Source organism: Epinephelus lanceolatus, chromosome 7 (genome assembly GCF_041903045.1).
Source record: "Epinephelus lanceolatus isolate andai-2023 chromosome 7, ASM4190304v1, whole genome shotgun sequence".
Lineage (NCBI taxonomy): Eukaryota > Metazoa > Chordata > Actinopteri > Perciformes > Serranidae > Epinephelus > Epinephelus lanceolatus.
The window spans coordinates 4,017,155-4,038,449 of record NC_135740.1 but is presented as its reverse complement, the minus strand read 5'-3'; the positions used below and the strand labels follow the sequence as shown (position 1 = coordinate 4,038,449).

Genomic DNA, 21,295 nt, shown 5'->3' with positions numbered 1-21,295 from the left:
GTCATGAAAATAAAGAAAACGCATTGAATGAGAAGGTGTGTCCAAACTTTTGGCCTGTACTGTATATGTATATATATATATATATATATATATATATATATATATATATATATATATATATATATATATATATATATATAAATATGTATATATATACATATATATATATATATATATATATAAATATGTATATGTATGTGTGTGTGTGTGTGTATTTTTTTTTTTTTTTAAATAAATTTCATTGGTTTGTTACATTATGTGTTTGTGAAGTTGTACAAACGAAAGTACCCATTGGCAGAACTGTAAATACAACTTAGCAATACTAAATTACAGATACTTTAAAGCCTAATTTCCTTCTGGGCTTGAGAGTAACTGCAAGTGCACATTTAAATGCAGATAAGTAAATATTTTGCTGAAGCAGCTTGCATAATGAGTAATGACTCATCTGACAGTTGTAAAAGATAATGCACTGGAAAGGATGCACATCTAAAATCTGATATATAAAGTCAGTTCGAACCTGTAGTTTGTCTGAATTTACCAGAATTGGAAAGCATGTGTGAGCTGCTATTCCAGATTGTCTGGTATGGTCACATTTGGTTATAGCTTGTTACAGTGTGCACAGACTAGGAATTTCCATGTATTGTTTAAAGTGGCAGTATAATATTGTCTTAGTTTCCATGTTGTGGTAGCTTCAATGTGTTTGAAAGGCTCTTTCAATAGGGTTGCTCTATCATAATGTATAGACTTTGAGGACAGGAGATTTTTCAGTTTCTGATTCACTTCTGGTTGTATTCCCTTTGGTAGTACCTCTTAGGGTTGCAAGTCATTTGATGTCTTAAGTTGGGTTTTACTGCTTTCTGCTTCAGTGTAGGATGTGACATCAATATTTAGGATATTCCCTACTTTAACTAAATGGCAATAGAAGTCCGGGTGTCAGGTTAGTATGAAAAGACTCTTAGGGCTGTTCCAGTCTGTTTGATTGGTCTATTGGTTGGTGGATATGCTCTTGTCCAACCAAATTCTCATTGGTCAGACAGTTGCTGGTGTTACTTAAATAAGGCCGCATTAGGTCGGATTATCGAGTTTCTGAGAGGAATAGGATCACACCGGAGCCCTTGTTGGAGAGGCACAATGGCTAACGTTAACTACTGGGCTAAAAATAATAAGTCTCTCTCTTGCATGCAGCGTTATAGAGATATTTAACATTAGTAATGTTATGTTGTATGCGACATCATCAACCCCAGAGTTACCTTCTATAGTGTCCAATATGTCAGCTTTTTCTCATCAGTCCTGTTCAGCCCTTGGTAATTAGACAGACTCGCGCACAAAGTGCAACTGGAAAAGCATTACAGTGTGCAGATTATTGTCAGATAATTTACATGTATTTTTCAAATGAGGCCTTCCACCTGCCTGAACAGAGTTAACTTGCCCTGAGAAAAAAAGCTTTGATGGACTTTGATAGAGCGCAGTTAGTACACTGTGGCAGATTTAGTTCATCTAGAGATAACATGCTGATCTTTTTCCCCCATTGACCAATCGATTGGTTGAAGAGTAGGTAGAATTTCAGTTGTTCAGTTTCATGTCGCACATGTCTGCAAAGAACATGGCGCATCCTGTTTAGTTATCAAGGCATGTGTATGACAGATTAATAAAACACTATTGTGAGATCTAACATTCATATGGGTTGAATTCAGGTAGAAGATGATGAAAACAATCACGAACTGCACCTGTTGTAGAGATTGTATAGACCTTATGTTAGGGCTGTCAACGAATATTCTAAATTCGAATTTAAATTCGAATTTGAAAAAAAAAATGGACCTTCGAATGTGAAAATTGATATTCGATTGTGGAGGGGAAAAAACTCCACCGCAGCTGTCCTCTTTGCGAGTGGGCGTTGGTCTGGGCTGCTGTACTGAACGCACTGCATAACACCAGGGCCACACCGCCCGCGGAAGTGCTGTGAAGTGAAGCGAAGCGCAGCGCACCGAAATTCTCGTGCGAGCCGTGCTGCGAAGCGCAGCGCACCGAAATTCTCGCGCGAGCCGGAACACTTCCGTTCACATCAGACGCGCGTTTCTCCATGCTGGTCAACAAGCGGTTCTGCTCCCAGCTGTTGTCTCCGTCACCCGGCTTGACACATCGTGGCTCGCGCAGAAAATAGACCAGACACCAAAACGATTGCTGCAGGGCGCGAGCTGGCCACGGAGCTGCGCTCCGGTGTGGATGATACAATCAGTTAACATGGGCGCCGAAAGGAAACTGGCTTCACTTCTCAGCTATTCACAGCGCTTCCGCGGGCGGTGTGGCCTGACGGGTCAGAGAGAGGGGCGGGGAGGGGGGGGCGAGCAAGAGGTCCGCAGTCGTTTATCACGTAATGTTATAGATAATTGTTTTAATGTGTAGGTATGTAAATGTTTTCAAAGACGTTTATGTTGAAATAAAAATACCTACAAGTAGTTATGTTTCCTTGTATTAATACATATACAAGTATGTTTCCTTTTATTAGTTTGCCCTCTTGTGGACATAATGCGGGAAAAAAAAATTTGAATGGTTGGAACCTATGAGTTACTTTTAGAAGGAATATTCAAATGTCATTTTTGAGCAATTTTGACAGTCCTACCTTATGTTGACCAAGGGCTGCTGTGTTTTTAATATCAGTCTGAACAGCATGAAACCTGGAAGGTGGTGTATTACATTCATTATAAAATGAAATTGAACTGGCTGACCTGTCAAGTACTTCTCTACAGAGGTGTGTTCTCTGGACTTAATTTACACCAGTAACACATTGCTTCTCACAGTGAGGCTCTGGCAAACATTGACTAGCTGTTGGTTATAGGACAACAGGGCCTGTCTTAAAGGGGACCTTTTATGCTCATTGTTAGGTTTATACTTTTATTTAAAGTTTCTACTAAAACATGTTTACATGCTTTAGTGTTTGAAAAAACACTATAGTTTCCTCATACTGTCTGTGCTATAACAACTGTACTTACCCTGTCTGACAAGACTTCACTTTGCACCCTTTTCTTTGAAGGACCAGTGTGTACGATTTTGGGGCATCTGTTGGCAGAAATGGCATATAGTGTTCATAACCATGTTTTCATTAGTGTATAATCACCTGAAACAAAGAATCATCATGTTTTTGTTGCCCTAGAATGAGCCGTTGATATCTACATACAGAGCGTGTTCTCTTCCATGTTGTCCAGCATGTTTCCACACTAGCCACAAACGGCTTTAGATAAGGCCATTTGCATTTACATGTTTTCTGATTTCTTGTTGGCAGCCATAGTTCTCCTAGATATTTGGCACACAAGAGATGTTTCAATTCTGCAACCTCACTGCTAAATGCCTGTAAATCCTAGACACTGGACCTTTAAGCCCCCTTCCCAAAATTCCAGTCTGCTCTGATTAGTCAGTGTTTCCAGATCTGCTGCATCTTGGTTTCTCTGCATGGTCACTGCAGCTGTGGAATGTTTGTAATAGTTTTATACCATGAAAATCAGCAATAAAAGCTTCTTAATACAACCGGACATTTTTTAGCAGGAATCTGATCCAAAATCAGGGAGAAATTAACATCAGCAAACAAGGTTACATGTTTCCCTAATGTTAGCATGTAGCTACATGCAACAGTGTGAGTTACATAATGTGAACACTTAGAGTATTGTGCCTGGAGCAGATGACCATTTAAAGAAATCTGTCACAAGCTGACATCAGGTGTCAAAGAAAAAAAAACAGTGGAAACAGAGTATTGTTTTTACTAAAGGGGATTACTGCTACATACATTTACTTCGTTATTTGAAAGTTGGGCTAGTTTTGATATGAACATCTGACAATGCAACAGTAGTGTTATGACAGAAATAATAAGGAAAATCATAATAGGTCCCCTTTAACTATTGAGGAAGCAATGCAGATGGATAAGCTGGCTAATTGTCCTGTTGACCTCCTGTAATGCTGAAACCAATACTCTTGCTACTGATCCCAGAATCCATATGATAGTGTTTTTGGTCAGGAAAGCCAATATATAGCCTGGTTATCTAGATTTTGAGATTAGCAGTTACACACACAGTAAGGTTTGGGTGAGTGTAGTGTATCTTTCCGGTCTGTTTGTTCATGATGTGTTCAACTTGTGCATGATGATGGAGTATGCCTTGGATGTTTACTGTGCTTTAGTCTACGAGCCATTTAGAATTACAGATGGCATCTGTCATTTTGATGGAAAAGCTCTGACACTGCAACACTGTTACTTATGTAACACAGCCTCTCAAAATTGGACTGTAAGTAAGTAGCATAATTGTCAGAGGGTCCAACAAAAGGGCAGACTGGAGTGTAGCTGCTTAACTGGATAAGTAAGTCATCCAACACATGATACGAAATTGAAACTGGGCAGCTTGATGAGTTGACTGTAAAATTGAGCAACCGCAGTATTGAACATACAATATATCAGCTCATTGCTGACTGTATTCCACTGCTGAATCTTTTATATGCAGAAATCACATGTTAATGACTGTCTTTCGTAGCCTCTGCACTAAATGTTTTTTTCAGCTATTGAACATTTAAGTGTGTTCTCGCAGCTTAATGACAAAAGTGTGTTGTAATGAAATAATAAGCTTCAATTTATATACCTTTTTTTCTTACAACATCTTAAAAGGTTCTTAAATGATTTTAAGTAAAATATGCACTGTCACTATCATATTGTATGAGAGGAGGTAAAAGCACATCTGATGCAGCTTTCACAGAACACATCTGGAAGTTTACTATGGTGAAAGAATACAGTTACCACATTAAGACTTTAAGAAGTGACTTTATTTTGTAAGGATGCAGTTGTTGATATGACCATTTCTACTTGTGCATGTCAGTGTGCCACAAGGATCTCCTCAATCAATGAAATAACGTTTTCAGCATCTATGTTTACAGCGGGACTAATTTTCCCCGTTTTAAAGTGAAGAATGTATGTAATTTGATGCATCTTAATGGCTGACTTAACTTTTGAATTGTCATTGCTCTGTGGAGTGTCACTGACAGATAACCACCATGTGTTCTCTCCCTCTCTGTCAGTTGTTCCTTATTGACTTTGGTTTGGCGAAGAAGTACCGAGACAACCGAACACGACAGCACATCCCCTACAGAGAAGACAAGAACCTGACCGGCACAGCACGTTATGCCTCCATCAATGCACACCTGGGCATTGAACAGAGGTCTGTGCACACATTTAATATTATTTATTAATTTATTTATTTATTTTCTATACTACCCTTTTTGGCAAGATTATTGACTATTGCCCCTTTGCTAAGCCCTGCCCCTTTGTGATGGTCCATCAAGTTGTTGTTCCCTTCACTGTTCCTGTAAAGCAGAGTAAGTCTTCATTCACTGTTAAAATCATTAAAAAGCAAAAGCAGACTGACTATACATTCAGTAGGCTATACCTTTAGTAGCTACATAGTTTCCTGCACATTCATTTATATGTGTTGGCCTGCCATGATAAAAACATCTGCCGCCACATTGTGATTTTCTATTTTTGGAGCTGGACTGTTAATTAGGAGCACTGTTGGATTATATATTACAGCTGTAACTAACGGTTATTTTCATTGTCGACTAATCTGTCGATTATTTCTTCGATTAGTCGACTAATCATTTTATCGAAAAATGTGTTAAAATGTTGAAAAATGTCGGTCTGTCTCTCCCAAACCCCAAAATTATGTCATCTAATGTCTTGTTTCATACTCATGCCAGAGGGTTTTAGTTCACCGAAACATTAGATTCCATTGTGCTGGGTCTACAAGTTTGCTTTCACTCGCAAACAGCTGCTCCCCTAACAGAATTTGATTGGACCTAATCTGATCCCCACATATCTGTCCAAACTGTCCAGAGAATGGGTATCATCATTACATGACATGCGCCAGGCTCAACGTTTAGTTTGAAATCTACAAAACCAGCTTGAAAATGAAGAAAATCTCAAACGATTGCATGAGGGTCAGCTGCTTAGTTGTCGAAACCTTGTCAGAGCTGACTGAGGCTATGCTATGATTGGCCAGTCTGCGTTTGAGGGGCGGGACTTGGCAAAGGGTCAGTTTTTCTAGAAATCAAACCAATGATGTCCCGTCTCTGTTTTCAACAACTAATATTCTTGTTGTCTGCAGTCGCCGTGACGACATGGAGTCACTAGGCTACGTGCTGATGTATTTCAACAGAACCAGTCTGCCGTGGCAAGGATTAAAGGTATAACTGACTTTGGCTGTAAATGGTCTTCATCTGGCTCTACTCTCAAACTGTCTTCTGTCTTGTCTGTTGCTTTTTAAAGTTTGTTTTGTTTTTGTTCATTTTAATTAACACTTGTATACACTTTATAAACCCTTGTAGATACGTGTTGTGCTGTAAGTGGTTTATACTTTTTTAGTTAAAGGGACTAGGGATGCAGCGACTGTTGCATTCTGGCCCACATTTATACACATTTATTTAAAAAAAACTTTAAATGTAACTTCACATTAAAAACATGTTTTTCAAATGCCTCAAATCTTTTTTTTACTTTATATATCATAATTCCCTCTCTGAAGACATCAGCAAATTCTCCCTCAAACAGCTATAGTCATTCAAATTTCTCACCAAAAACTACATTTTACAAGATGACATTATAATACATCATGATAACCTTCGCCTACTCATTTTTACTAAATAGAGCTTGAACGCATCATAATATAACGTGCGACCTCCATCAGCAGTTAGTTCTGGCCACCAGCTAATGTTAACTAGTTCTCTTCCTGCTGATATCAACACAAATTTGCTGTTTAACATGTAGCACTGTAGTGTTGATGGTGATTTTACTGCATCCTTGAGTTCAGAACGCATCCAGGGGAAGATCTCTGTTTGTCCCAAACACATTCTCTTGTCCCTGGGACAACGGGACATTGTCAGTCTAGAGTTCTGCCTTTTAGCTTGCACAAAATTAATGTGACACAACAAAAAAACAAATGCCAATAAGATGACTGGTGAATTTTGTCTTATTTGCCAATAGTCTGATGGCAGTCAAGGCAAATAATAGCTGATATTGATGTTCAGCTGATAAGTTGGTGCATTCCTAAAGTTCATCCCTAAATAAAAAAAATACATACTTTCCTCTTTCCTGTAGTGTTGTATATCAAATCAGTCTAGATTGTTTTGATGTGAGTTGCAGAGAGTTGGAGATACTGGCTGTAGAGATAGCTTCCTTTTGTGTGGCGATATGGTTGGTGGGTGTAGTTCAGTAGAAAGAAAATAGTTCCTACATGAAACTGCTCACCACACGGTCTGTAGATTATCGTGAGTAATTGGGTCATGATTTCTGAAAAGAGACATTACTGTTGAGTTTTTCAAATGTTTTTTTTTTTTTTTTTTGGCACTTTAAGTCACCACAAGCCAGGTACCATCCAGTTCCATTGTATTGGAGAGAAGGAAGACATCTCTATGGCCAATATCTCCAACACTATGCAACTCACACCAAAACAATCTAGATTGATAATCAGCACTACAAGTAGGAGAAAAATGTCATTTTGATTTTGGGTTGAACTGACCCTTTGAAGGTAAAAGTTTTTAATTGTTTTGTAACTTAACTATGGGCAATGGTGCACTTAACATGTTCAGGCCAGAGGTGCAAAGTTATATGAGGGTTGAGCCACAATATGCGGATATTGAAAATGGTATTTGTACTTGCATAGCATGCACATGACAGAATGCAGTTTTATACCACTGAACACTAGTATTACTAAGCTACTACTATAGCAGCCGGTGAGCTGTGGTACCAACGTGGTTATTATGCTGCAGAAGCAGTAACTTGGATACTGCATTTATTTTGCTAAAGTGAATGTTGTCGGTGTCACAGAGGGTATGAAACCTTTGAATGGAAGTATGTTGCAAATCTCCCTTTTAATGTATTTGTGTGTTCATCAGGCTGCCACAAAGAAGCAGAAGTATGAGAAGATCTCAGAGAAGAAGATGTCCACCCCTGTTGAGGTCCTGTGTAAGGTAAGAAAATGTTTAACAGGGAAAGTTGTAAAAGACAAGAGTCCACATCCATACAACTCAAAAGTATGAATTCACGTTTCCAGGGTTTCCCAGCAGAGTTTGCCATGTACCTGAACTACTGCCGCGGCTTGCGTTTTGAGGAGGCTCCAGACTACATGTACCTGCGCCAACTGTTCCGCATCCTTTTCAGGTAAAGACATGTGCACATACAGTTTTTACTGTGACCAGTCTTGATACCAGGTCTGTTTCCTGTGCCACTTATGGCAGAATTAACCAAAGTGTAAGGATAAGTGTGCAGAGAAGTCATTATGGCTGCTTCAGTCCATGACTTGTGCTGAATAATGTGATGGTTGTCACTGTCAGTAACAGCTAATTAAGTTATTAATCTTTTTTCACTCCACTGTTTGTTTACTGTTTCTGTAGTTAAAATGCAAAAACAAAGCAAGCTTCATCAAGTGCAGACTGATTTCTATGTCAGCATCATATATGAATATGTTGCTTTGCTTCCTGGTATTCTTTCTGTCTTCCTTCTCTCCCCTCCTCCTTTCCTGTCTGACTTTGCCCTTCAGTCTCTTGCTTCTTGCCCCCTGCCATTGTTTTTCTTGATTCATTCTTTATCTATTGTCATGTTCTCACATAACCTGTTTCAAACAGCTGATAGTCTGTAATACTGGGCTGATGACATGTTTCCATATATTTCAGGACTCTGAACCACCAGTATGACTACACATTTGACTGGACCATGCTGAAACAGAAAGCAGCCCAGCAGGGGGCCTCCTCCGGGGGCCAGGGCCAGCAGGCACAAACCCCCACAGGCAAGCAAACTGACAAACCCAAGCCTAACATGAAAGGTTAGTAGCAAACAGCCAAGCGACGTTTTTTACAGACACCAATTGCTCATATATTCATTCAGTATTGTATTTAGGACTATTAGATATTGTTTTATTCCCTAGCCCACACCCCAGTGCCCCTTTTTAAAAAGAGTAAAACACCAAATTGGAAATCTAAATCAAATAAAGCTTATTATTCCTGTTGGAATGATGAAGCCAAACAGCATTATAAGTTTTCAGGAGGCACCCTAAAAGAACAGAAAATCCCAAATAAAAGAATTTGATACAATTGGTCTGTCTTGCTGAAGCAGAGACGTCCTTGGGGAATTTGACTACTAACTTTGCTGCCATGCTATTCTGTTCCTTTGGATGGACAACAGGCTCTCTCCGTTGCGACACTGTTTTAATGCTGACCAACTCGTTCTGATCACACACCTCTGACTCTTCTGCAGTTTGTCTTTATTAACATTCCTTCTCCAAACTGGATCATGTTAAACGAAATCTTGATTGTTTTTCCCTTCTTACTTAACACTTGTTTTCCCTTGCTATTTGATTGTGACATTAATGATCCACACTTGGTGTCAAGCAGATGGAGACAAAGTGCTGCTCATTAGGAATAACAACCTGAGGAATATTGTTCCTTTCGGACTCAAATAAAGGGTATACCTGTGATTTCACTGTGTATCCTTTTTACAGATGTATGTGAGAATGCAAATGTCCGAATCAGTTTGACTGGCATTAAACGGACTCTACCCTGCCAGCTCACTAGTATAAAGTCTGTGTAATGTCTGGTTTAGTCCTCGTGTGAATAGAGCAGGTCATTGTCCAAAGAATTCACAACGATTGATTGGGTGTGTTGATGATGTTTCTGTGGCGCAAAACCAGAGTACAAACATCCATGGGTTACGAAGAGGAGTAATTAACACAAAGATGCCAACAAATATGTCCGAGTGGAAATGACATTTTTTGGGAACTTCTTTCATTAAGGGCGCATGGCAAAATTGTCAGGCAGATTGAAGGATTGGCAAGAGCCTTAGTTTTTTATGACCAAATTACAAACGCAGCATACCTCCTGTCATGTCCTCGCTGCTGCACACTCTACCCAGGCCCTATCCTTTGCTTAAACCAAACAGAGTATTTCCAGAGGGTGAGAACACATCAGACACAGTCTGCTGTGGTGTGGTACATGTGTGAAAGAGAAACACCAGACAATGTCCAGTCCCGATTTTTTGGATATTTTCAGGAGTTCATATGAGAAAACTGCATATGTGGAAGTTTCCATGGTCTTTCCTGATGGAAAACACTGCTAAAATGGTAATGAACTGTGTGTAAATGACTTCACAATCTGGTTTAGAAAGTATTCAAGCACAAGTTCTGTCAGCTTAATAGAGGAGGCAGCTTGAAGTGAAGTGTACAGAGCCCCTCTGGGCTCACATGGTAGACACCGTGCAAACAGTGTCATAATCCTTGCCCTCGGACTTTGTTGTCTCTAAACAGCAGTCATCGCTCCCCAGGGAGCTACGTCATTAATGAAAGACTGAACACTCAGTCAAACCTGAATACACCTTAAGCGGGTTCACACTGAGTTGAATCAGTGCTGTACCAATGGTGTAGGCTCTGCGTAGATGTGTACCCTACACTGTAGCCTACCCTGTAGCCTGATGTGCATCTCCCCTAAAATATAACTAAACGTTGCGGCGGTGAAGACCTTCTGTTTATTTTTGTAAACACCATTGCCCTCAGTGGAAACAAAGCTTTAATTTACTTGTATTTCATAGATAAGAAACAATAAATTATGAAGACATAAAAGCTCCCACACAATAGCATTTTAAGTCTTGTGTTTGATTTATCCTTGCTTCATATGAGTAGAGGAAAGACCACTAGCTGTTAGTCTGATGAACCCTGTGAGTTGTAATGGAGCTCAATTTTGTTACGTTAACTTTGTTAAATGTTGCTGTTGTCTGTGGATTCATATGAGTAGAGAAAAACTCCCTTAGCTGTTAGGCTAATTTATACAATGCAAAATGCCTTAGTCTTGTGCTAATGACGTTAGCATGTTGTATTTGAGGTGAAATATGTCAGCAGAAGACAGGTATTTGTCTGTGAACCTTGCGTGTTACAATGCAGCCAATTTGTTAACCTGTGTTCAAAATTGTCACCATTAGACACCTTTAATGTGTGTTTTGAATCAGTCAAACTTAACAGCACTTCACAGAAACCCATAGCCGACTAGCGTTTTGAAGGTTTAACTGCAGAGTGACACAGACACACCACCGCACGAGTATAAATGCTCACAAAGGCGTAGGCCACTTGAGTAGGCTACAGTGTAGGCTCTGTGTAGAGCCTCCATACAACTATAAATGAGCCTCAAAGTGTCAAACGCTGCATCACATAAATTGTCCTTGAGAAAGCTGAATATGACTTGTGGCACCAAAGGTGCTCAAATCAGCTTCCTCCGCTTCACTAGTCCAAAAAAATAAAAAAATAAAAAAAAACACCGATGATTAGCTCAGTAGCATCCCACAGTACATCCATGGCTAGCCAATATTGTGTACCAATCTTGAATAAATTCTGAATTAACTTGGGTTCTGTTCAATCACTGTTCGGAGTGCTGTTGTCCCTACCTTTTCCATTTTGTGAAATATTTTGTGTTCACTTATTGTTGTTTTCTAACATCATGTCATGTTTTCTAAAATGTTTTGTAAAATGTTGTTTTTCTTCTTCTTTTTATTTTTTTGGGTATTGTTTTGTTTTGTCCAGTATTTGTTTCAGGGCCACCATTATTTTGTCTGTTTTATGAAATGATTTGGGATTTTTTTTCTGGTCAAGTTGAGAGTTTGAGTTGCACATTGAGAGGCAGCTGTTTTCCCAGTTCAGACATAAATTGTCAAATGCACTGTAGGCCAGCTTTCCAGTTAAGTAATGTACAATGCAGAGAGTCAGTTTCTGTTAATAGCCCTAACTAACCAATTTATATATAAAAAGAAAATACACAAAGGGGCATGAATTACAGGAGGCCTTTCCTCTAGTGTGGTGCTTCATTGACTCGGTGAGATTATTGCCACATTTCAAATTGCTATTCATTAAGATGGGGGAATTTAATGTTTGCATGTAAATATCTTGCCTTTAAGTTTATTTCTGTTGGCTTTGCTGACAGACAAGCGGCAGGCCACTTTAACAAGTGGAACATACCTACTGTCCTGTCTTAACTGGTTAGCTCATGTTCGTGTTGGCCACTCTGCACTGTGCACCATCCGAATCTGATGGGAGCTAGTTAGTGGCAATTACCACTGGTAATGCTGTTCTGTTGGCAGGTCCTGTGGGGAGACAGGATGGTGGGCACAATTTTTTCCACAGCAATGCCAATGGTTTTGGACAGGGTTACTAGCAGTAATCACTAAATGAACAACATCCAAACCTGGTGGTGCACAGTGCAGTAAACTGAGGAGTAGAAAAATTAACCTTTAGATCGACATGTGTTACTGTTCAGAAACATGTTTGGCGGTTAGCAATTAATGGTCAGCTGTAGGGATACACGGTATGAATTTTTTTTTTGCTGATACCAATAACTGATAACTACCTGCATCTCATGGCCAGTATCAATAAGATAACAGATTATTTCACATTTTTATATTTTAAAAAGTCTATAACCTGTAGTTAATGCACATCTGAGGGTAAGAAAGGCTTAGATGACCTGAAAAAATACGGTGATTTAATATTCCATAGCCCTGACCTAACCAAATCCAACTGACATCACTATTGTCAACACAACAGAAACAAAGAACAGTTCTGACTCTTCAACTGTTCATTTATTATTTCTAGTAAAGTGTATCAAAAAACGTCCAAGCATATTTGGGTTTATGTAGAACATTTTGCCTTAGAATAGAAATGAAATCGACAATCTGTCAAAACACAAATGTCAACATGTTATACACAAGTCATTCAATTAGAAAGTAAAGAAAATAATAGAAAAAAATAGGTTGCTCCTCTGCTTCGTAGTGCTTCTTAAGGCATTTACTAGAATCTACTGCAGCTATAGAAAAAAAAACCAGCAGAGTCTCTAACCTGGCTGTCAGTCATCAGTCACTGCTCATAAACTGCGGTCAAACTAGGCAGCACTGATTAAATATGAATCAAGACTCTGTTACTGCATTGCCTGTTTCTCACCTCAAATGTTTTTACAAACATATTTTAGTGTTCTGATTAGCTCTAAAAATGAAAAAGTAAGTAAGTAAACTTTCTCATATTACAGCTGAAAACATTTGAGGGGAGAAATAGGCAATGCAGTAATAGAATCTTGATCCATATTTGATCGGCGCTGCCTTTTTTGACAGTTTGACTGCAGTTTATGAGCAATGATTGACAGCTGCATTATAGTCTCCTCAGCTCTGATTGGCCATTTCCGCTCGTGCGGGGAATTCTACCATTAGAAGCACTATGAGGAAGAGGAGGAATATGACCTTTTTCACAGATTATCTGTCTTATGTACTACTGTCTGGATGTAGTGATAGTTTAAGCAAATATGACAATTTTGTTTATTAAAGTTACCTACTGTAGCTTTAATGCTAGTGCTTTCTAATAGCTATCACTCAGTTATAAGAAGAAAGTTAAATTTATTTCATTAAGTCATATTTCTGATTAATTTTCTCTTACATGCATTTCCAGTTGAACAGGCAGTGATGCAAAATAATTGATAAGATTTTAAGTCAATCTAAACTTGAGTAAAAACTGCAACTGTTCACTTTTAGGTCAACATAAAACAGATCTTTGACATTAAACAGATGTTAAAATGACACCCACTTATGACCTCTATTGAAACCAAATGTCACCACACTGAAACACCCTTACTGACTTTAATTGGATTCTTCCTGCATCTTCTGTCACAGTTAAAGCCACAATTGCTTCTTTGCCAAAAGTCTTAAATTTGTTGCACCTACAAAAAGTAATGAGTTAACCTCCACAGTGCTAGCATAAAAACATTTAAAGGGAAAATGTCAGAGTGGTCTAATAACTAAATCAACACAATGAAAAGAGTTTATAAAGGTGAAGCTGTTCTTTGACAGTCTCTCTAGGTTTATAAAGTTAATACCATGTCTCGAACATGGTTCAGTCATCTAGTACAGCACACAGTGTTTTTTTTAACTCTACCCTGACTCTGTTCTAACAATGCTCTAATGGTGGATGTGTGGCAGCATTCCCACTAACTTATTTTATTGTAGACAATTTTTTATTTTTTTATTTATTTTTTTGTGATGAACTCTAGTCCATCCGCTCTAAAAGTCTGACAGCAGCATCCACAGTGTCTGTGCTGTCTCTCTCAGTGAGGCTTTTCTGGTCCAATCAAGGTAGAACAAATAGTTTTGATATCAAAACCTGATATACAGGTGTAATCCTTGTCTTAATGTTTCAAACCACGTTGTGACATTGAATAGGCTTACATTCGTTATTGACCAAAATGGATTAATATGTGGGCTGAGCACTGCTTGGGTTTCTTTATGAAAGACTGAACGCCCATTCAAACCAAAACACACTTTAAGCATGGTTTATACTTCTGCTTTATATCACTGCTGCACCTATGATGAAGGTTCTGTGTAGATGTGTATTCTATACCGTAGCCTACCCTATAGCCTGACATGCACCTCCCCAGAAATATAACTACACATTGTGGCAGTGCAGACCTCTTGTATATTTTGGTAAACTAAACACCATTTCCCTCAGTGGAAACAAACCTTTTATTTACTTTTTATTTCTCCAATAAGAAGGAATAAATTATGAAGACAAAAAGCCACCTCAAAAAAGTTTCTGAAGTCCTGTGTGTGATTTACTCTGGCGTCATATAAGTAGAGAAAAATTTCACTAGCAGTCTTAATGGAGTGGAAATTTGTTAAACTTTGTTAAAAGTTGCTGGTTTTCCTTGTGTTATGAGTAAAGGAAAAGTCTACTAGCTGCTAAGCTACTTTTTGCAATGTAAAATGTCATACATTAATGCTAATAACATAAGCATATTGCATTTGTGGGATAAATGTGTCTAGTGAAAGACAGTTGTTTTGTCTGTGAAACTTATGCATCAAAATGGCACCAGATTTTGTACTTTTGTTTTAATATTGTCACTACTAAGCCACACTACTATGTTTAATGTGTGTTTTAGGTGTGTTAACTCAAGCAAACTTTACAGCACTTCAGGAAAACTCAGCACAGCATAGGAATAGAAATCCCACTGGCAGTTGGCAGTTAGCATTTTGGAGGTGTGATTGCATAGCAATCCAGACATACCACCACACAAGTATAAATGCTCATAACAGCGGAGGCTACAGCCTACATACAACTGTAAACCAGCCTTTAATGAGCCCATGTAAATACAGGGTGTGTGAGAAAGTCGTATTAGGTTTAGACCATAGTTGGCTTTCAAAGAGGTGAAACGGTGTGCAGACATCACACTTGGCATTAATGACTAGCCTTTTCTAACCTCAGCATTGTTCCTTTAAAGGTGATTACAGAAATGCAAACGAAGTTGAAATCCTATGTTTTTCCTCATAGTCAGAAAGCAGGTTTTTCCCTGCCTATCTAAGACAAAGGTGGGCCGCCTGGGTGATTTTGGCCATATCTGAAAGTACAGCTGTCAAGATGCTCCCCGCCACAGGCCTTTGCCACCTTGGTCTTCAAAACTCAGGGAAAACCCTGGGTAGGAATATAAGGTGATGTTGCTAATATGTGCAGGGAGTTTAAAACACCTCACTGTGTGGAAGTGATGAGAAATGTTGTTCACTGTGTAAGGCTGTGCTATAATCACATCACATACGTATGGTTAATACGGTAAACTTAACATGCACCAAGTCTCATTTTAGGCTTGTTCACATTGATTCTATTGTCCTACATGTAAAGATTTATGAAAGTGAGTTGTTAGCTAAATGTTTGACGTCGAGGCGTAGTCCACACAGTTCTGCCTGTAGGGTTACTGTGGTGAGCTGATACATGCCTTACAAACAACATTGAGCTGTGGTGACCAGAGCCCATGCTGTGTGCATGCTGCCCTCTGTATATCCATGGGATACGTAATCATCTAACCACCCAGCTTGTGGATTTATTGTTTTCCTTATTTGATAGCAAACCTGAAACTATCTATGTAAAACCACCTGATTCACAGTTTTTTTGGTCTGTTTTGGTTAATTTATCACTGAGTTGGACCAGCTTCATTGGATACTGTGAAGAAAAAAAGAGTGAAAAAATTGAATTTCCCCTCGGGGGGATTAATAAAGTATATAAATTGAATTAAAATACTTGAGTTGCTGGCAACATCACAATCTGAAATAGAGTTTTCTGTTACTTGAAGGACTTGGGACAATACTTTACTGCGGGAGAGGATGAGCTGAATGTCTTCACATCAGATGATGGGCTTACACTGCCCCAGTCTGTGCACAAAATCCTCTCACAATTTTAAGTCTGTCAGGTGGCAGTCATCATATATCAGCAAGTGATTCTCACAGCTTAAAGAAGTATTTCACCACTGGAAAGATGGCCTTTTTTTCAAAACTGGGCTGTCTATGCAGTAGAAAGACACAAATTTGTTTTAGACTGGTGCTACATGACCAGAGAATATGTTTACAAGGGGCTGTGGCATTAAGCTTTTGCTCAAGAGGTAGAAAACCTATAGCTACCAGAATGCTCTGCACCACACCAGACCAACACATGCTACCCCTGGTGGGTGACATAATGTGAGTTGCTTGTCTGAAAAACAATATGGCAGCTGGCTGGTAACAAATATCTCAAATTACAGTTAAACAACAAGCTAAAACATGTTTCTGAAAACATTAGCGGTGAGAAATATGCAACTGAGTAAAACAATCTTGGTTTTATATTTGATTGGCACTGCTTAGTTTTACTGTTGTTTTGTTTTGTTTTTCCTTGTGTAATTTTTTTTGTTTCTTAGCTTTTTTTTAAGAGAGAGAGACGGGGAGAAGACACAGACACACACAGACACTCTCTCAGTTGGCTTCTATACCCTTTGTGTCCGTAGTGGCGAGATGCGCAAATGCGCAAGTACAGTTTGTAGTTCGAGCAACAGGATATTTGCTGGGAAATGAGCAGAGAGATCTGGACGCTGGTAAGATTGTCTTACCGCACTTTACCACAGTTAATTTACAATACATATTACCAACATTATAAGGATACAAAGCTGGTTGAAAATTGGCAAAGTAACCATTTAAGAACTATTGTAACTAATGGAAAAGCGCAAGGGAAAGTATTTTGACATGCGATAACATGCCCTTAGGTAGGGTGCAGGGGTTCACTCTCTTCAGTAGTGTAAAGATACCTGGGAGTTCTCTCTTACTGTCTGTGCAGATGACATTGCGCCATGGGAGAACAGGAAACATTCTTTAGGGATGAAATTCTGGGCAGATGCAGATGTTTAAACTAACAATTTGGCTGATACCAATGTGTTTTGTTGTCAATTTTATTCTTATTTATTCCCCTTTTGTGCCAAGGAAACAAAGAAATCTATTTTTAATCAATCTATTATTATTATTAAAAATGACTGTTTTAAAGTCAAATTTAAAGTTGAATTCAGTCATTATTACACTACCTCTGAATGAGCCCAAATTCGATTATACACATATATGAAAAAAACCTTTAACGTATAAATTTTTTTAATAACTGCTTCAAAAGCATTTTTACTTTATATATCATAATTATTTTATTGTCTCCAAGATGGCAGGACGCTGTTAGTTTCATGCCCTGCATTTTAGCCTCCGCAAAATTGATGGCGAATATTGGCCAATACTGATGTGCAGCCGGTAAGTTGGTGCATTTTCAGAGACCTTTGTACCTTCTGTATAAACGTGACTGCTTTAGTGACAATAGTAGCTGGTGAGAGTAGCAGATCTCAAATGGATCTTTTTAAGAAGTGTCCTCTATATGTGTTGTCTCGTGCTTTTCTTCAAGCCTGTACCTTTGAAGGAGACTCTTTCTGTTCTCTAATGTCCCATTCTTCCTCCTCACTGCTGACCGCCTGCTTTCAGATGCTGTCCTGCTGGTGTGGCCGTTGAGCCAGCGTCTCTGTATCTGCACACTGTGCTTATAATGCTGTCTGTCTGTCTGTGTGTAGGTTTCTGAGTGGACTCTGCCCAGAGCAGAGCTGCAGAAGCGTTGGTGACCAGGACCAACAAGCCTCTCTTCCTGGACAAGCGACAAACAGAAAGTCTGTGTCTCTCCTTCCATAATAACTATCTATGTAATGGAAATGTATAGATTTACACACGCCTTTGTCAGCTGTGTTATCTATATATTCATATGTATATATAATAAAACTCTGCACTCCGAAAGAAAAGAAGAATGAAAAAGCAGGTTTTTTTTGGATGTGGAGGCTGTAGCCCCCTGCCCCCACCCCATACACACACACACACACCCTCCCCCCATCCATCCTTGTCTCTGTCCTCCTTTCAGTGTTGACTTTTTGTAAGGTTTCTTTGGAAACTGAAGTTAAGAAGATAGTCAGCTGACCCTCTATTTTTCTCTCCCAGTGGAAACATCTCAAAGCATCTTTTTCCCCTCTTCACTCCTCAATTATTTCACTCCCTCCTTTTACCAAGCAAATGTTAAAACATGTAAACCTAAAAACTGTTCTCCATTTTTGTTTCTGAAATAATTGAATGATGCAACCCTGGATGTTATTTACTAAAAAATCAAATGTTGGATTTTCTTTCTTGTTTTCTTTTTGTTTTCCTATGGTGATTAGGAGTTTGCCTGTTGACAATATAAGCAGCTGATGGCAAAAGTCAATGGTAGAATGATACTCTGGCTCTCTCCCTCTCTTTAGAGCTCTGAATTATTATTAAATCTGTTGTAAAATGGTCTTCTCCAAAAATACAATAAAAATATTACATAACTCAGACCTCCAAGCACAAGTCATTATCAACCACATGCACAATGAAACTGTCTCAAAAGAAAATGTGAAGCAGCAGAAGTGTATGATTTGTGTGAACACGACCAGCCGATTGATCTTTTCCTACACACACGTCAAAAAGTTAAGTCTCCCACCACCACACCACAATTATTTTTAGAATACACTGTTTAAACTCAAAAGTCTTTTTCTATTTTCCACTGATCCTTTTGCATTGATAAGTGATTCATCCTCCTTAATTTGCCACCACTGAGAGTGCAACCTTTTACACGTGCAGCTCTGAATATTAACAGGTAAACTGCAAATTAGGATTGTTGAAGGTCCAGTGTGTAGGATTTATGGGGATATATTGGCAGAAATGTTGTGGGTTTTTTTTTTAATTGTATAATCACCTGAAAATAAGAATCATGTTTTCCTTAGCTTAGAATGAATTGTCTATATCTACGTAGGTGATGTTTTTCAACTCAAGGAAGGATCCGTAAATGGCTGAATTTCAAGGAGGCTACGTCATTGAATCCCACTGAAGGACTATTCCAATGTCAAGGATCCCTCAAATTCTCCTTCAAAGAATTTTTAAGAATGAAGGATACATGTGCGTATCAGCTAGATGCCACTTTATCCCCTTACATTTTACACACTGTTCCTTTAATGCAGAGAATATCTTAAACATGTCTAGTAAGTCTGAAGTACCCAAAGTGGAACAGTTATTCTGCCTGAATAACAAACTTCCAAACATAGCACACAAAATGAATTGAGACAGCCCTCTGCAATTCCTCTTCCATCTCTGCTGTTTTTGTTACTAGAGGAGTCAAAGTGTACGAGATGATGACATTGAACCATGTATTACAGGTCTGTTGACATTAGGACCACAAGCTACTGAATGTAAATCATGTAAGGCAAACCATGTGAAAGTTACAGATTGCAACTTTAAAGAGACATTTTAATCCCAGATCAAAAATCCACGTTTTTCCTGTTACCTGTAGTGCTATGTATCAGTCTAGATTGTTTGGGTGTGATTTGCCAAGTGTTGGAGATATTGGCCATAGAGATGTATGCCTTCTCTCCAATATGGAACTATTTTCTGTCTACTGAACATGTGTACATCTCCAGCTAGCTCACTTAGCATCACTGAGCTAGCAAATGTTACAGCTCAGCTGTGGAGGATGCCAATTATCACTGTCAAGAGCCCGATCGTCTTCCCCATGAGTAGATGCATGCTTGACGTTTCCTTCTGCTCAGTGATTTGGTTTGCAGGTGCAGTGCAGAAGAAAGAAAATAGTTCCTACACAACACTGCTTAATACAAAATCTGTGGATTATCTTGACATGATTTCTGGAAAGAGACATCGCTGTTGAGTTTTTTTGGCGCTTTGAGCACCACATGTCATCTAGTTCCATTGTATTGGAGAAAAGGCAGACATCTCTACAGCCGACTTAACACTCGACAGCTCACACCAGTGTAGTTTGATAAATAATACTACAGGTAAGAGGGAAAAAATGTAGTTTTGATTAGGAGCTGAACTATCTCTTCAAAGTATTTTCCTTGGCCATCAGAGATTTATGTGATTATTATTTATCAGAAGAAAAGTCTGTATAATACAAAATGCATTTTTACTCACCAGGTTTATTGAAACAGTTGAAATATAGTGGATGGATAAGACTAAATATAACAGTGCAGTTTAAGTTGCAGCAGCCACAGTGAGGTGGTTAGATTAAGAGGTGCATGAGACCAGTGTTCAGCACAGTTGGGGTCAACTGAAACCTGTCACCATACACGCTGTTCTTGTTTTAAGGAAACCATTCAACATTGCTGCATCACAAGCTCTGATCACTGCTGCTCACAGTACACACACTGCAGTTGGATTGTCATGAGTCCAGACGCTGAAAACACTGCATGTCTACATTTTTAGGCGCCTGTGCCTGCAATAGCCAAGGCTGGAGGGATTATGTTCCTATTGTTGTCTGTATTTCTCTTCGTACATATGTGCGTCTCATTCATTTAAACATGATATCTCCGGAACGCCTTGAGAGAATTTCTTCTAATTTGGCACAAATGTCAATTTAGACTCAAATATGAACTGATCAGGTTTTGGTTAATAAAGCCTTCCGACCTTACGTCCCTCTCATTCTTGTGAAGATATCTCAAGAAGGTTGTGAGGGAATTTCTTCAAATTTGGCACAAGTGTCCACTTGGACTCAACAATGAACAGATTAGAATTTTGTGGTCAAAGGTTAAGATCACTGTGACCTCACAAAACATGGTCTTCGTTGTAACTCAAGAATTCATACACTAATTATGACAAAATTTCACACAGATGTCTAAAAGGATAAAATGAAGTGATGACATTTTAAATCCAAAAGGTCAGATGTCAGCTTCCCTCCGATTTCGATATTCTGCATAAAATGCTGTCCATGACTCAGTGTCATATCGAACATGCGTGTTAGTCATCCATGTTTTCACAGACATGGGTGTAAACTATAAGGGAGACTTGACTGGTGCACAGAGGCATACAACCGCAGGGCAGTAATTCTAGTTTCTCCACTGTAAGGGTCCAAGGACAGAGGGCATCGTATGT

The 21,295-nt window shown here is 38.8% G+C and overlaps 1 protein-coding gene across 5 annotated transcripts in view; it reads left to right on the top strand.

The window, feature by feature from the left end:
- csnk1a1 (casein kinase 1, alpha 1) overlaps positions 1-18,705 on the top strand; it is a 45,182-nt gene extending 26,477 nt beyond the window's left edge. For 2 of the 5 annotated variants that reach the window (XM_078169170.1, XM_033633120.2), the window contains 6 exons: positions 5,053-5,192; positions 6,135-6,213; positions 7,918-7,992; positions 8,076-8,182; positions 8,695-8,807; positions 17,926-18,705. In XM_078169170.1, coding sequence (XP_078025296.1) covers positions 5,053-5,192; positions 6,135-6,213; positions 7,918-7,992; positions 8,076-8,182; positions 8,695-8,807; positions 17,926-17,933 — 522 coding nt within the window. In that variant the 3' untranslated portion in view covers positions 17,934-18,705. Of the gene's footprint in view, positions 1-5,052; positions 5,193-6,134; positions 6,214-7,917; positions 7,993-8,075; positions 8,183-8,694; positions 8,945-17,925 lie in introns of those variants that run through there. The other 3 variants (XM_033633121.2, XM_033633118.2, XM_033633119.2) reach the window with 2 other exon arrangements.
- Positions 18,706-21,295: the final 2,590 nt, after the last annotated feature.